The 15841-nt window shown below is 47.0% G+C and overlaps 2 protein-coding genes across 5 annotated transcripts in view; both read left to right on the top strand.

Moving 5' to 3' along the window:
• Positions 1–15841, top strand: part of LYPD3 (LY6/PLAUR domain containing 3) — a 124803-nt gene that overhangs the window by 15689 nt on the left and 93273 nt on the right. The window lies entirely within an intron of this gene.
• The window catches only part of LOC117368901 (phospholipase A2 inhibitor and Ly6/PLAUR domain-containing protein-like), an 82435-nt gene that overhangs the window by 31141 nt on the left and 35453 nt on the right, over positions 1–15841 (top strand). For 3 of the 4 annotated variants that reach the window (XM_033962647.1, XM_033962646.1, XM_033962648.1), the window contains exon 2: positions 12289–12433. The exons of the other annotated variant lie outside the window; for it this stretch is intronic. In XM_033962647.1, coding sequence (XP_033818538.1) covers positions 12382–12433 — 52 coding nt within the window. In that variant the 5' untranslated portion in view covers positions 12289–12381. The remainder of the gene's footprint in view (positions 1–12288; positions 12434–15841) is intronic. 4 annotated transcript variants of the gene reach the window in all.

Raw genomic sequence — 15841 nt, 5'->3', positions numbered from 1 at the left:
ACTAATTTCCATCACTCCTTCATTAAAGAAGTCTCTCCGTTGGTGGATGCTCTCTTTGAATCTTTCAAGAGGTTTAATGTTTTACCCTCTTCCTCATCAGAAGGTCCTCACAACCGACTCGTCAATGTATGCCTGGGGAGCCCATGTGGACGGTCTTTGCACTCAAGGGCTCTGGACCCAAGCAGACCGGAGGTGTCCTATAAATCTGTTGGAACTCAGAGCGATATTCTATGCTCTCAAAGCTTTTCAGCATCTTCTTCACGACATGGTGATTCTAGTACGTACCGACAACCAAGTAGCCATGTATTATGTAAACAAACAGGGAGGGACGGGATCTCACTCCCTCTGTCAAGAGGCTCTGAAATTGTGGCAGTGGGCGATTCTCCACAACATCTTCCTCAGAGCAGTTTACATTCAGGGTCAACACAACTATTTGGCGGACAAATTGAGTCGTCTTCTACAACCTCACGAATGGACACTCAATTCTCCTACTCTTCGCCAAATTTTTGCTCGTTGGGGGACTCCGCAGATAGATCTGTTTGCGTCACCTCTCAACTTCAAACTGCCTCAATTTTGCTCCCGCATCTATACTCCTCAACGTCTCGAAGCGGATGCGTTTCTACTGGACTGGAGGAATCAGTTCCTTTATGCTTTTCCTCCGTTTCCTCTGATTCTCAAGACTCTAGTCAAGTTGAAATCAGACCGGGCCACCATGATTCTGATAGCTCCTCGGTGGCCCAGGCAACCTTGGTTCTCCCTTCTACTTCAACTCAGCACCAGGGAGCCTCTACTTCTACCAATATTTCCTTCTCTACTCACGCAGAATCAAGGATCTTTGCTTCATCCCAATCTACAGTCTCTACATTTGACAGCTTGGTACCTTTCTCTGTAACAGACTTTTCTCAATTCTCTCCGTCTGTACAAGATATTTTACTTGCTTCCAGAAAACCATCCACTAGGCAATGTTATGGTCAAAAGTGGACAAGATTCTCTGCTTGGTGTTCTACACATAATTTACCACCCAGATCTGCTTCATTGACATCAGTTCTGGACTATTTACTTCATTTATCACAATCTGGACTTCAGACTACATCTATCCGAGTCCATCTTAGTGCTATAGCTGCTTTTCATCAGCCTTTGGATGGAAAATCCCTTTCGGCACATCCTATGATTTCTCGTTTTATGAAAGGACTTCTCAATCTCCATCCTCCTCTTAAACCACCTCCTGTGGTTTGGGATCTCAATGTTGTTTTAGCTCAACTTATGAAATCTCCTTTTGAACCACTTGACAAAGCTCATCTCAAGTTTCTCACTTGGAAAGCTGTGTTCCTGATTGCTCTCACTTCTGCTCGTCGTGTCAGTGAGTTACAAGCGCTAGTGGCTGATCCACCTTTCACTGTTTTTCACCATGACAAGGTTGTTCTCCGTACTCATCCTAAATTCTTACCTAAAGTTGTTTCAGAATTTCACATCAATCAGTCTATTGTTCTGCCTGTATTTTTTCCAAAGCCTCATTCTCACCCAGGAGAGGCGGCTCTTCATACCTTGGACTGTAAACGTGCTTTGGCTTTCTACCTGCAACGCACTCAGCTTCACAGAACATCTCCTCAACTCTTCATATCCTTTGATCCAAACAGATTGGGTCGTCCTATATCGAAGCGTACCATCTCCAACTGGATGGCTGCTTGCATTTCTTTTTGCTATGCTCAGGCTGGTCTTCCTCTGCAAGGTCGAGTGACGGGCCATAAGGTTAGAGCTATGGCGGCATCTGTAGCTTTCCTCCGATCAACTCCTATTGAGGAAATCTGCAAGGCTGCCACTTGGTCCTCGGTTCATACTTTCACCTCTCATTATTGTCTGGATACTTTATCCAGGAGGGATGGCCATTTTGGCCAATCTGTTTTGCAAAATCTTTTTTCGTAAATTGCCAACTTCCCTCCATCCCTTTTTACTTAGCTTGGAGGTCACCCATATGTGGGAATATGCTGCCTGCTTGTCCTGGGATAAAGCACAGTTACTTACCGTAACAGTTGTTATCCAGAGACAGCAGGCAGATATTCCCACAACCCTCCCACCTCCCCTGGTTGGCTTCTTGGCTAGGTATCTGAACTGAGGATCCTCTCAGGAGATGCGCCCCCTAGTTCGGGCGGGAAGGCACGCGCGCAGGCGCGGTGCAGCACTCGAAAGTTCGAGATCTTCAAGCAAGTTTGCTTTCGAGGCTGTCCGCTGCGGGGCTCCGTCGGTGACGTCACCCATATGTGGGAATATCTGCCTGCTGTCTCTGGATAACAACTGTTACGGTAAGTAACTGTGCTTACTGGTTCTTGGGGAGCTCTGGGGACATAAACTTTTGCTTTGTAATGTGTATGCCCCTAATATTTATAGTCAATCAATTTTTTTCAGGAATACTGGCGAGACTGGCACAGCACCTGGGATACCAAATGATCCTAAGTGGGGACTTCAATATTACTCTGGACTGTGGTCCTCCTAAGTGCTTTCCCCGTGACCACAGTGGTAAAGGGGTAAACTTTCTAATCCAACAGCTTGGACTTTTGGATATCTGGAGGTTGTTGCACCCCGCGGAACGTAATACCTTTTTCTCCAACCCATATATTCTCTACACATGCCTGGATTATCTCCTGTTCTCCCCGTCCTTACTGCCTTGGAGGTCCCTCTGTCAGATTACTCTCCAGTGATGCTATCTCTCCAAATAACAGCAGACCCTACTGAACGAATCTGGTGTTTCCCTTGTTATCTGTACAAGGATCTCGCCTTCCATAAGTATCTGAGGGACAAATGGTTGGACTATTATGGCACATAATTATTAACCTGACCTTGACGTGGGCCTCTTTTGGAAGGCATCAAAAGCTGTTATATGGGCTATATTATAGCCTATGTTTCGGGTAAAAAAAAAAGAAGCAAGAGGTTGAATTGCAGGTGTTGTCTGTAGAGATGCAACAGTTGAAGGCATCACCATAAGAACATAAGAATTGCCGCTGCTGGGTCAGACCAGTGGTCCATCGTGCCCAGCAGTCTGCTCACACGGCGGCCCTTAGGTCAAAGACCAGTGCCCTAACTAAGACTAGTCTTACCTACGTACGTTCTGGTTCAGCAGGAACCTGTCTAACTTGACAATTGCGGACTGTTCGACTGCGCGAGCTCCAGCACCAAGTTGACGCTATTCTTATGGAACGAGCAGAACGGGACCTGTATTTTCATCGCTATCAACTTCATAGATTGGGGGGGGGAAGGTGGGCATTTTGCTGGCTCGACTAGCCCATCCCTATCAGAAACGCCAGGTGATCACATCTATCATGGACCCGCACGGTCATAGGCATAAGACAGAAGCCCACATTCATCAGCAATTTGTGTCTTATTATAGCAATCTGTATGCATATAAGCCCTATACAGTGGTGGATCAGGACACATTTTTTCAGGATGTCTTACTTCCTCAGCATACACAGGATCAGATTCAGTCTTTGCATGCCCCCATTACGAGCCTGGAGGTGGAGACTGACATAAAGGGGCTTAAGCTTACCAAATCTCCCGGACCCGATGGATACGGGCCTGAATATTACAAGATTCTTTCGGATATTATCTCGAATGCCCAGAAAGGACTAGACCGTTACAATATGGCCCATGTTGTTTTACTGCCCAAACCTGGCAGATCCATCTCAGGTGGGCTCCTACAGGCCCATATCACTCCTTAACTAAGACGCAAAGTTCCTGGCACCGTTACTTTCAAAACACTTGAATGCCTTTCTGTACCTTCTCATCCTTGAGGACCAAGTGGGCTTTGTGCCTGGCAGATATGCCTCTATGAATTTAATTAAAGCTTTGATGGCTATCTACTCTAGGGGGGTAGAAGGGTGACAATAAGGCAGCTATTGTGAGCCTGAACATGGAAAAGGCTTTCGATAGCATATCATGGTCTTACCTTTTTTGGGTCATGTGGCGATATGGCCTGGAGGGTACCTTTTCAGAGTGGATATGTAGTTTATACTTTTCCCCTTAGGCACGGCTTCTTCTCAATGGTTATCTTACCACTCCATTCCCTTTGGAGCGGGGCACGCGTCAGGGTTGTCCATTGTCCCCGCTTCTTTTTCTTCTTGTTATTGAACCTTTGGCGATTAAGATAAGATTGGACCCCATTATTATGGGTATCAAGATTTTAGCCCAGGAGAGCCGTCTTAACTTGATCGCTGATGACATCTTTCTATATTTAGAACAAGCTCATTTACACCTTCCGCTGGTGCTCAATATTGTGCAGACCTTCGGGACCATATCGGGCCTCCGTGTTAATTATGCCAAATCTGAATTGCTACCATTGGCTTCTGAGTGGCGTGAGCGATGGCATGCTGATTTACCTATCCCCCCTGTCCAGAAACCGATGCGCTATCTGGGGGTTTACCTGAGTGTCCATCCTAAAATTATGTATCAATATAATGTTCTTAATCATCTTGAGACCATATGCATCCTTTGTGTCCAATGGAAGGATTTACCGCTTTCTCTCTAGGACAGAGTAGCTTTGTTTAAGATGGTCCTACTGCCTAAACTCTTATATCCACTGTAGACTGTTACTTTGTAGATTACCGCTAAAGATGAATGGGCCTTTAAATCTATCCTTCTTTCCTTTCTCTGGCGTAATAAAGCAGCACAGATCAGTTTCGCCACATTGACCTTGGACAAGAGGTTGGGTAGATTGAATCTCCCAGACATCCGTTTGTACAATGTGTCCTCTTTGATGCAATCTGTGCATGAGGGTATCATGGGATGTTATAAATTCTCTCCCACAGTGTGGATGACTACATGGTGTGCTCCCCATTCCTTTTTATCCTTACTGCATGTGCAGTGACGGGCTATATAGGGGGCTGGTCTTCGGTTCCAATTTTTGAATCCTTTACGCCGGGCGTGGCAATGGTGGCGGAGGAGACAGCAATGCTCCCTTCAGGCAACGAACAGGCGTCAGACAGGAACACACTCGCACATGTGTGGTGTGGGCAGTCACAAAGTTTCTCAAAACTTAAAGTGAAAGTACACTTTTTAAACTTATCTATATTGGGCTCCGTGGATGATGTCACCCACATGTGAGAATATCTGCCTCTGTCTTTGGATAACACCTTTTATGGTAAGTAACTGTGCTTTCTGTTTTTTTAATTTTGTCGTTACCATTATGTATTAATAAGTTTATATTGTGTATATATGAAAAATGGATGGAAGAAATTGCATTACAATTAGTACTACTATTATTATGGGGTTGGGTCTGAGGCGGAGCCTGGGTAAGTGTACTCGATTAATATTTGTTAGACTTTGGGGGTACTTGGCTTGAAGTTGACAAACTCTGGTATATACTGCTTTCCAGACATTGTCCCCCTTTTCCCATCCTGTAGAGATATTCAGTGATTTATTTACCTGAGGGTTTATACTCACCTGGTGGCTTTGATCACCCTGCCCCATCACTTCTAGTTTAAAGCCCTCTACAGTAGATTAGTCAGCCTGCTGCCGAAGACACTTCTTCCCTTCTTTGATAGATGCATACCATCCCTGCTCAGCAGCCTTGGAAAACCATCCCATTGTCCAGGAAGCCAAAACTATCTCAACGACATCCACGTAGCCAAGCATTCATCTCCAAGATGCAAGCTTCTCTGCCCTGGCCTTTACTCTCAACAGTGAGGATAGACAAGAATACCACCTGCATACATGACTGCTTCACCTTCTCTCCCAGAGTCATGAAGTCACTTTTGATACGTTTACAGGAGTACTTAGCAGTATCATTAGTGCCAGCATGGATGAGCTCCATGGATGTGCAGGGGTGCAGGAGGGGCTTGCGATAAGGGGTGTTCAAGACGGGTTTAGGTGTTGTGTTGCAAAGGGAAGATTGGATTGGGGGGGTCTCTTCAAGGGGAGATTTTGGTACCGGAGGAGTTGGGGCTTGATGTGATAGGGAAGGGATATGACTTCTTGGTAGCCGAGGGGGAGGTGATGGGAATGGAAACCTCTGAGGTGGGGCTGATTGGGGTGAGATATGAAGGGATGGGTAGGAAGTACAGTGCTGTAAGAGATTTTCCTTCTGCCCTAGCCCTAGCCCAACTCACACAAGTATACTACATACACATGCCAGTTTTTGCATGTAAATATTATGAACTGGGCTTCTAAAATCAGAAGCTTTATATAGAAACTAAAAAAAAAAAGACTTCATCTGACACAAAACCTTGATTGTATTAAGTCTGCCTAAAGTTAGTTACTGGTATAGGCACCAATTTTTAGGCGCCCATTATAGAATCACGCTTAGCATTGCCTAATCGTGCTTAGACCTCTTTCAGCATCCTAACATATATGCATCCCCAATCAATGCCAGGGTTTTCTATGCTTAAAGTTAGGAGCCTAACGGCATCTGTTTCACAAAGAAGCACCTAAATAAAAAACACGCCCATGACCCACCCCCTAATCACACCCTTTTTTAGTGTAGGCACTTTGGGCTATGCACCTACTTTTTATAGAATTGAGTTTTTCGAGTTATGTGCCTAACTTTAAATTAAGTCCAATTAAAGCTGATTGTGAGGTGTTGAGTGCCAATATAGGCATTGATTAAGCCTATTGCTTAATTAAATTAGGTGCTGATATTGGTGCCTAACTTCAGGCAAATTTTATAGAATCAGGGTCTTACTGTATAACAGTGTCCCGCAAACTTTCTGAAGCCACGGCACACTAAATTCAGTGCCTTGGTTGGAGGGCATCCAAAAATGCGTGGACGTCAACACAATGACATCACATGCATGTGTGACATCATCATGTCAATGTCCGTGCATGCGCAGAGCCTGCTATTATTATGTCGGTGGGGGATGCAGAGAGGAGGAGAGGCGCCGGCAAGGATGAGTTTCTGGTGCCGGCCGACTGCCTGCAGGACTTACCGTATTTTCGCGGATATAACGCGCACCGTTGTAAAACGCGCACAGGGGTATAGCGCGCATAAATCACGAAGATATGTAAAAAAACTTTTCTATACCGCGCTCAGGCATATAACGCGCATGCTGCCCGACTCTCCTCTGGCCACCCCGACTCTCCTTTCGCTCTCCCCGACTCTCCTCTGGCCACCCCGACTCTCCTTTCGCCCTCCCCGACTCTCCTCTGGTTGCCCCGACTCACCCTGACTTTCGGTGCACTGCCCCGACTCTCCTCTGGTTGCCCCGACTCACCCTGACTTTCGGTGCACTGCCCCGACTCTCCTCTGGTTGCCCCGACTCACCCTGACTTTCGGTGCACTGCCCCGACTCTCCTCTGGTTGCCCCGACTCACCCTGACTTTCGGTGCACTGCCCCGACTCTCCGTGCGCTGTCCCGACTCTCGTTCACCTGCCCTGACTTTCGGTGCACTGCCCCGCCTCTCCGTGCGCTGTCCCGACTCTCGTTCACCTGCCCTGACTTTCCGTGCACTGCCCCGCCTCTCCGTGCGCTGTCCCGACTCTCGTTCACCTGCCCTGACTTTCCGTGCACTGCCCCGCCTCTCCGTGCGCTGTCCCGACTCTCGTTCACCTGCCCTGACTTTCCGTGCACTGCCCCGCCTCTCCGTGCGCTGTCCCGACTCTCCTTTCGCCCGCCCTGCCCTGCTCCCAGCTCTGTAAGCATGCGCAATGGTCTGAGCATGCTTGCCGCTTAGTTTTCACCAAGGCTGTTTTTCTGGTGGTGTGCTTTTCACCACGTGGCTGTGGCCCCCCTCTATCTGGCCTTGTAATTTGCCCAGTGAATACTGTTTTGACTATACAACAGCATCTCAGCCTTTGGGTAAGCCTATAAAAGATTAATGCTGCATGTAGAGCCCACATTTTAATTTGATCTCTTCAGATTGGTATTCTGCATTTATCTACCCGGTAGTAGAGTTTATCAATTAAATTTAAATGTACCGCCATAATGGCAGGAATAAGACGAAAGTCATATACAGCGGACTTTAAGCTTAAAGTCGTTGCGAAAGCTGAGGAAATAGGCAACCGGGCCGCAGCGAGAGAGTTCAATGTTGGAGAAACATCGGTGCGTGAATGGAGAAAAGATAAGAAGGAACTGGAGAAATGCAATCCGCGCAAACGGGCACGTCGTGGGGCCAAACCAAAATGGCCTCAGCTGGAGGATGACTTGAAGCAGTGGATTCTGGCGAGAAGGGAGCAAAATCAATCAATCTCTACTGTTGCGATTCAGATGAAGGCAAAACTACTTGCCAATGGAAGAGGAATACCCGACTTCAAAGCTGGCTTCACATGGATCTCAAACTTTATGAAAAGGAACGGACTATCAGTTAGAATGAGAACAACTGTTGGCCAGCGACTTCCAGATGACTGGCAGCAAAAATTGATTGATTTCCGTGACTTTGTCGCCAAAGAAATATCTGAACTTGGCATCACTGCAAAGGACGTCATCAACATGGATGAAATTCCAATGGCATTTGACATTCCAGCAACAAGAACCATAGCCCCCACAGGTACTAAATCTGTTGCCATCACCACAACTGGGCATGAAAGAACGTGTTTTACAGTCGTTCTTGGTTGCTCAGCTAGCGGGGTTAAGTTAAAGCCCATGCTCATTTTCAAAAGGGTCACTATGCCCCGTGAACATCTGCCCACCAGTGTGGTTGTGCACTGCAACAAGAAGGGATGGATGGACTGCGACGTAATGAGATTGTGGGTAGATAAATGCTTTAGGGCAAGACCGGGTGGATTCTTTGCAAAAAAATCCTTGTTAATTTTTGATGCCATGGCTGCCCACAAAGAAAAAAATGTTCAGGCCTACATTAATTCTACTCGTGCCCACATCGCTGTGATACCTGGAGGCCTGACGTGTAAGCTGCAACCACTTGACATCGCAGTGAATCATCCATTCAAGACTTTTATTAGAAAGGAGTGGGAGGAGTGGATGCAGAGCGGCACGCACGAGTACACACCCGCGGGGCGGCAGAAGCGGGCAACTTTCACAGAAGTCTGCAAGTGGGTGGCTTCAGCATGGGACAAAATAACACCAGATACCATTCGAAACGGATTTAGAAAAGCGGGCATTGTTTATGAAACCAATGAAACTACGGCTACTACCAGTGCAGCGGAAGGAGGCAACAACACGGATATCAGCGATGATGATGATGACGATATCACTTCGGAAATAAACGAGGATCGTCTGCAGGCTGTGCTCAGTTTATTTAATGACGATGATGACAATTCGGATTTTGATGGATTCAAGGATTCAGATGACTGTGATGATGATGACTGAATAAACCTGTAAACTTTGTTTATTTACAACTTTACCGTAATTACGGTAACTGTATTTAGATTATTTTGTCCTCCATACTTCGTTTGATCTACCAGTTAATGTTATAGTTTATAAGAATTAACATGTTTCTGTTCTTGTTCCTGAATTCATACTCACTAACTCTAGATTAAAAGTTATAAGGTTGTTTATAAGAATGAACAGTTTTTTTCTTTTCACGTGTTTGGTTGGAGGGTGTGTGAATGGTGCGTGAGTTCTCCTATGTCTGGTTGAGGTGGATTGAATTACCGGTATTTAGCTGAAGAAATTATGGTAGTTAAACAACCCCCCCCATTCCACACACATTACGGTAATTCTCTTCCATTTTTGTTCCCATTATAAAAAACACTGATAAGTTTCCAGAAAAAAATACATTAAAGTAAGAAGTGAAAACAAAGGCCCCTACAGATGAGAACATAAGAATAGCCTAACTGGGTCAGTCCAATGGTCCATCATGCCCTGTAGCCCATTCTCATGGTAGCCAATCCAGGTTACTAAATACCTGGTCAAAACCCAAAGAATAACAACATTCCATGCTACCGATCCAGGGCAAGCAGACGCTTCCCCCATGTCTTAATAACAGACTATGGACTTTTCCTCCAGGAATTTGTCCAAACCTTTTTAAAACCAGCAACGCTATCTGCTTTTACTATAACTTAAATCATTCCTTCCAAACAGAGACCTTGCTAGATGTCAAATACAGAAAGAACAAGGTACCGTAACTTCACAAGGACTTAGCTGTGCAGGAATACCTATACCTATATACGGTACCTATACCATATACCGTACCTAGTGCAAAAATGTGCAAAGGTCTGTTTTTTTCTTTCCATCACTACATAGCCTACGGTAATGCCACACAAGCAGCGCTGTTACAAATATATTCTGAAGGTCAATGCTAAGGTTAACAAAGTTTCCTTCCTTGAACCACAAGGAGATACTGACAAACCACTGAAAGAGATCCCAGGAACAACACCCAAAGATCAACTCAGTATGTGAACCAGTTGAGTGGAGTGGACTAGGGTAACTGGGGGGTGGAAATGGACCCGGAGTTTTCTCAGCAGAATTTCCCAGACCACCTCTTCCTCTCAACACATTGACACGCTAGTGGGTTTATTTTATAGTTTTTTCACTCCCTTCGGTCTGCCTGTCCCCCTTGAAGATCTGCCTGTCCCCCCTTGAAGGTCTGCCTGTCCCCCCTTGAAGGTCTGCCTGTCCCCCTTGAAGATCTGCCTGTCCCCCTTGAAGATCTGCCTGTCCCCCCTTGAAGATCTGCCTGTCCCCCCTTGAAGGTCTGCCTGTCCCCCCTTGAAGGTCTGCCTGTCCCCCCTTGAAGGTCTGCCTGTCCCCCCTTGAAGATCTGCCTGTCCCCCCTTGAAGATCTGCCTGTCCCCCCTTGAAGGTCTGCCTGTCCCCCCTTGAAGATCTGCCTGTCCCCCCTTGAAGATCTGCCTGTCCCCCCTTGAAGGTCTGCCTGTCCCCCCTTGAAGGTCTGCCTGTCCCCCTTGAAGATCTGCCTGTCCCCCTTGAAGATCTGCCTGTCCCCCCTTGAAGATCTGCCTGTCCCCCCTTGAAGATCTGCCTGTCCCCCCTTGAAGTCCTGTCCCCATCCTGAAAGCCTGATGCCCCCCCTCGACGTCCGATTCTTCTCCCCCCTCGGCAGGACCACTCGCACCCCCACCCCGAAGGACCGCAGACTCCCCGACAATATTGGGCCAGGAGGGAGCCCAAATCCTCCTGGCCACGGCGACCCCCTAACCCCACCCCGCACTACATTACGGGCAGGAGGGATCCCAGGCCCTCCTGCCCTCGACGCAAACCCCCCTCCCCCCCAGCCGACCCGCGACCCCCCTGGCCGACCCCCACGACCCCCCCACCCCCCTTCCCCGTACCTTTGGAAGTTGGCCGGACAGACGGGAGCCAAACCCGCCTGTCCGGCAGGCAGCCAACGAAGGAATGAGGCCGGATTGGCCCATCCGTCCTAAAGCTCCGCCTACTGGTGGGGCCTAAGGCGCGTGGGCCAATCAGAATAGGCCCTGGAGCCTTAGGTCCCACCTGGGGGCGCGGCCTGAGGCACATGGGCCAAACCCGACCATGTGTCTCAGGCCGCGCCCCCAGGTGGGACCTAAGGCTCCAGGGCCTATTCTGATTGGCCCACGCGCCTTAGGCCCCACCAGTAGGCGGAGCTTTAGGACGGATGGGCCAATCCGGCCTCATTCCTTCGTTGGCTGCCTGCCGGACAGGCGGGTTTGGCTCCCGTCTGTCCGGCCAACTTCCAAAGGTACGGGGAAGGGGGGTGGGGGGGTCGTGGGGGTCGGCCAGGGGGGTCGCGGGTCGGCTGGGGGGGAGGGGGGTTTGCGTCGAGGGCCGGAGGGCCTGGGATCCCTCCTGCCCGTAATGTAGTGCGGGGTGGGGTTAGGGGGTCGCCGTGGCCAGGAGGGTTTGGGCTCCCTCCTGGCCCGATATTGTTGGGGAGTCGGCGGTCCTTCGGGGTGAGGGTGCGAGTGGTCCTGCCGGGGGGGGGATGTATCGGACGTCGGGGAGTCGGCCGGGCAAGAGGGCTTGGGCTCCCTCTTGCTCCGATCGTGGATGCGGGTGCGGGTGGGAGCGCGTGCGAGCGGTCGTTCGGGGTGGGGGTGCGAGCGGTCCTGCTGGGGGGGTGAATCGGGCGTCGGGCGGGGTGGGAACTATGTAAAAAAAACTTTTCTATACCGCGCTCAGGCATATAACGCGCGAGGGGTATGCGCGGTACGTAAAATCACGTATAACGCGCGCGTTATATCCGCGAAAATACGGTACCTCTCACTTTCCTCAGCCGGCACTTCTTCTCCTCGCCGGCATCTTGCAGCACATCTGGAATCTAGTGTACCTTGGCACACAGTTTGCAATACATTTGTATAACACATACATACTATTGTGAATGAATATGACTCACCTTGAGCTACAAAATAGAAGGCATGAGCTAAATCCAAGTAAATAACTTAAAACAGAACCTCCTTCTACACAGGGTATAAATCAGCATTTTAAACAGAAGGTTTTCTGAGACCCAGAGTGAGCTCAGATATAGCTGTATCCACCTTTATCCTCTCTGTCTGCCACCATGGATGCTTTTTTCATCAGTGTCTGGATCCTTGCTGCTGTGATAAATACAGGTGAGGTTTCATTTATGAATTCAAAAATTCTTTGCATAGCTTACCTGATAGTCCATATAGCAGCAGATGCAGCTTATTGATTAAAGAATTACAGAAAAATATTGATACCAGCGAATATAATATTCCAACTTTAATTCTCTTCTTTTTATCTTATCTATCTATTTTTCTCTCCATCTACATTTCTTTCTTACTTCTTACCTTTGTCATGCATGAGGGCAATTTTCATACTATGTTTTGGAAGACTTTGCCCTGTGGACTTTGTCCCAAATTTCAAAGTGAAAGTATACATCCACAGTCACTTTAAAACAGGGGTGTCCAACCTGTGGCCCGAGGGCCGCATGCGGCCCCGTGAAGTATTTTGTGTGGCCTTGGTTGAGGGCGATGCAGTGTTTTCCTCTGCTGCCCCCGGGAGTTTACCGTCTTGCCGGCTCTCTCCTCTGTTTTGCTGCAGCTTTTGCGCATTTGTGCAGCCCCAGAAACATTTTTTTCGGCCAATGCAGCCCAGGGAAGCCAAAAGGTTAGACACCCCTGCTTTAAAACTTGCTGTAAGTATAGAGTACCTCTGGATACTTCCACCTCCTTTATCTACAGGTACATTTAAAATAACACATACCGGTAGATATAAAAATGAAATCTACACATGTAATTTTCCTCCCCAACCAAAGTATATCACCTGTTAATAATGCTAAAAGTACAAGAATGGTTCCATGACATTACATTTATTCACACTGAGGATCAGCAATTTTCATACACTAATTTATAAAGTTAGGTCATTTTTTATTTGCATTAATAGCTTTGAAAATTGTTCTCTCTATTTTTTATTACATAATTGTCCACAAGCTATAGACATGAATAGGGCAGAGGTACTGTATAGCCTAATTTCAGGGCTGCCCAAGTCCGGTCCTCGAGATCTACTGGCAGGCCAGGTTTTCAGGATATCCACAATGAATATGCATGAGAGAGATTTGCCTGCACTGCCTTCTTGGTATGCAAATCTCTTTCATGCATGTTCATTGTGGATATCCTGAAAACCTGGCCTACCAGTAGATCTCGAGGACCGGACTTGGGCAGCCCTGGCCTAATGGTTAGAACAGCAGCCTGGGAACCAGAGGGCCCAGATTCAAATCACATGACAGCTCCTTATGACCTTGGGCAAGCCATTTAACCTTCCATTGCCTTGGGATGGCTAGAGGTAGCACTGGCAAATCTCACCATACTTAGGGCCTGACATTGAACATACCTCTGGCAGCCTCATGAGTCATTCATAGCTCACTGCTTATGGGCACCAGGGACAAGAGACAAATTTAGAACAAATGCCAGGAAGTTCTTCTTCACTCAGAGGGTGGTGGACACCTGGAACGCGCTTCCAGAGGATGTGGTAGAGCAGAGTACAATTTTGGGTTTCAAAATGGGACTGGACAAGTTCCTGAAGGAAAAGGGGATTGAAGGGTACAATTAGAGGGGTACTATACAGTACAAATGCCTTAGAGCAATAGATCACTTACAGATCATTGACCTGGGGGGCCGCCGTGGGAGTGGACTGCTGGGCATGATGAACCTATGGTCCAACTCAGCAGAGGCGATGCTTATGTTCTTAGAAGTGAATATTTAGCTACTCAAGAGTTGTTTAATTGTAAACATTTAACTTATATATTTAAAGTTGGACATATTTTCAGTGGAAATATTTGTATAAGGGCTGGCACTGAAAATCCACATATAATTTTAAACTAATAATAGGTCTAACATTAATTATCCTTAGACAAGCAGGCAGCATATTCTTACATGTGGTGACATCATCCACAGAACCCCGGTATGGACAGTGTAAAGTGTACTATCACTTTTAGCTGTCAGCAAAGCTTCAAGACTGCCTGCACCGGCGCATGCGCGAGTGCCTTCCCACCAGATGCCAGCTCACAAGGTTTTTCGTTTTCCGCAGAGTGAAGATGTATCAGATTTTCATTTCCTCAAGTTTACCTTCCTGCTTCATTTTCCTCATTTTTACTGTTATTTTACTTACTTGTTCATTGTTTCTCTTTTTAACCTTATTTTTACAACAAAATAAGTTTCAGTGTGAAGGGGCCTTTAAGCATTTTTAAAGCCTTTTCCTTCTGACAGCGTCGACAGCTTTTCAATCTTCTTTTTACTCCACCTTGATATTGTCCTCTCCTGCTGATTCTGAGTCTGGGGCTAACTTAAAAAAAAAAAAAAAAAAAATCAAAGCATAAGAAAAAATAACAAACTACCACAATGTTTTTTCTTATCTCAATATATGTTTTCTTTTAGGAAATATTAGGCCTACAGTTGGATTTTCAGCAACTTGGACTTCTCTCTAGTACTGATCCATGTCAGTACCAGTGAACATCAGCTAGTGTCATTTGCAAATCTAGCATCAAATCTCTTGATGCATGCCTCTCCTTGACGCCATCATTCTTTGATGCAGGCTGTCATTTCTGAAGCTCATAGCCTCTTGAGGCAACCATTCTTCAACACCTGCTGCACCTTTTGTACCAGCTAGCTGCATGTAGTACCAGTGCATCCTCTTCATACATCGAGATCAGCATCATGGGCATTTTCAGCATTAAGTCTCTCACTGCATGCCTTTCATCGACACCATCAGTTCTCAATGCAGGCTGTCAATTCTGAAGCGTGCCACCTCCTCAGATATTGATGCTTCAACACCCTGCTGCACATATGGTACCGACTTGAAGTCATATGATACCGGTGCCTCTCTTCAAGTTTTTAATGTTAGAGGACTGTGTGATGCATTGAGTTAACCTCGTCAGCATCAACGGTAACAATAGATGAGCCAACAGTACTGGTACACTCCTTCCGGAATAAACTGAAGGAGTTCTTCAAGAGGGAATTCAGTGACACTTTCAAGTTGCATACAGCACCAGTACGAATCTCTTGGTACTGGCCTATGCTGAACATAACACGAACAGGCCTCCAGGTTCTGCCTCCAGTTTTTCTTCAAAGCATCGATGACTATCGAGATCTAACATCATGATACTGATTCTCCTTCCCCTTGAAGTTATCAATCCAGTGCACCAGGACCTTGAAATTATTAATCCAGTGCACCAGGAGTTTCAGAGTAGGCCTGTTTTTATTCTCAAAAGCTAAGTAGGGTCAGGCCTGGCTACTATCTGGATGAGAGACCACCAGATGCTGTAGGCCATAGGATCCCATGTTGAACAACGTCACAGTGGAGCCACATCTGGCACGGGAGCAGACAATGGTTCATCTTTTCCTCAAAAGACTACTTGACATTTCTCCATCCAGAATCACCTGAGGTACCAGAAATGGTTTCTGCCCTGTCTTCCCACTAATGATACTGAGTGTGAGTCTACAATCTCTGCTCCAGAATCATATGGAATCCCTTCAAATCCATCTCCTCTTCCATTTTTCCCT

This window comes from Geotrypetes seraphini, chromosome 11 (genome assembly GCF_902459505.1).
Source record: "Geotrypetes seraphini chromosome 11, aGeoSer1.1, whole genome shotgun sequence".
NCBI classification, from domain to species: domain Eukaryota; kingdom Metazoa; phylum Chordata; class Amphibia; order Gymnophiona; family Dermophiidae; genus Geotrypetes; species Geotrypetes seraphini.
The sequence above is the reverse complement of the archived record's forward strand: the minus strand, read 5'-3'. Positions and strand labels throughout refer to the sequence as shown.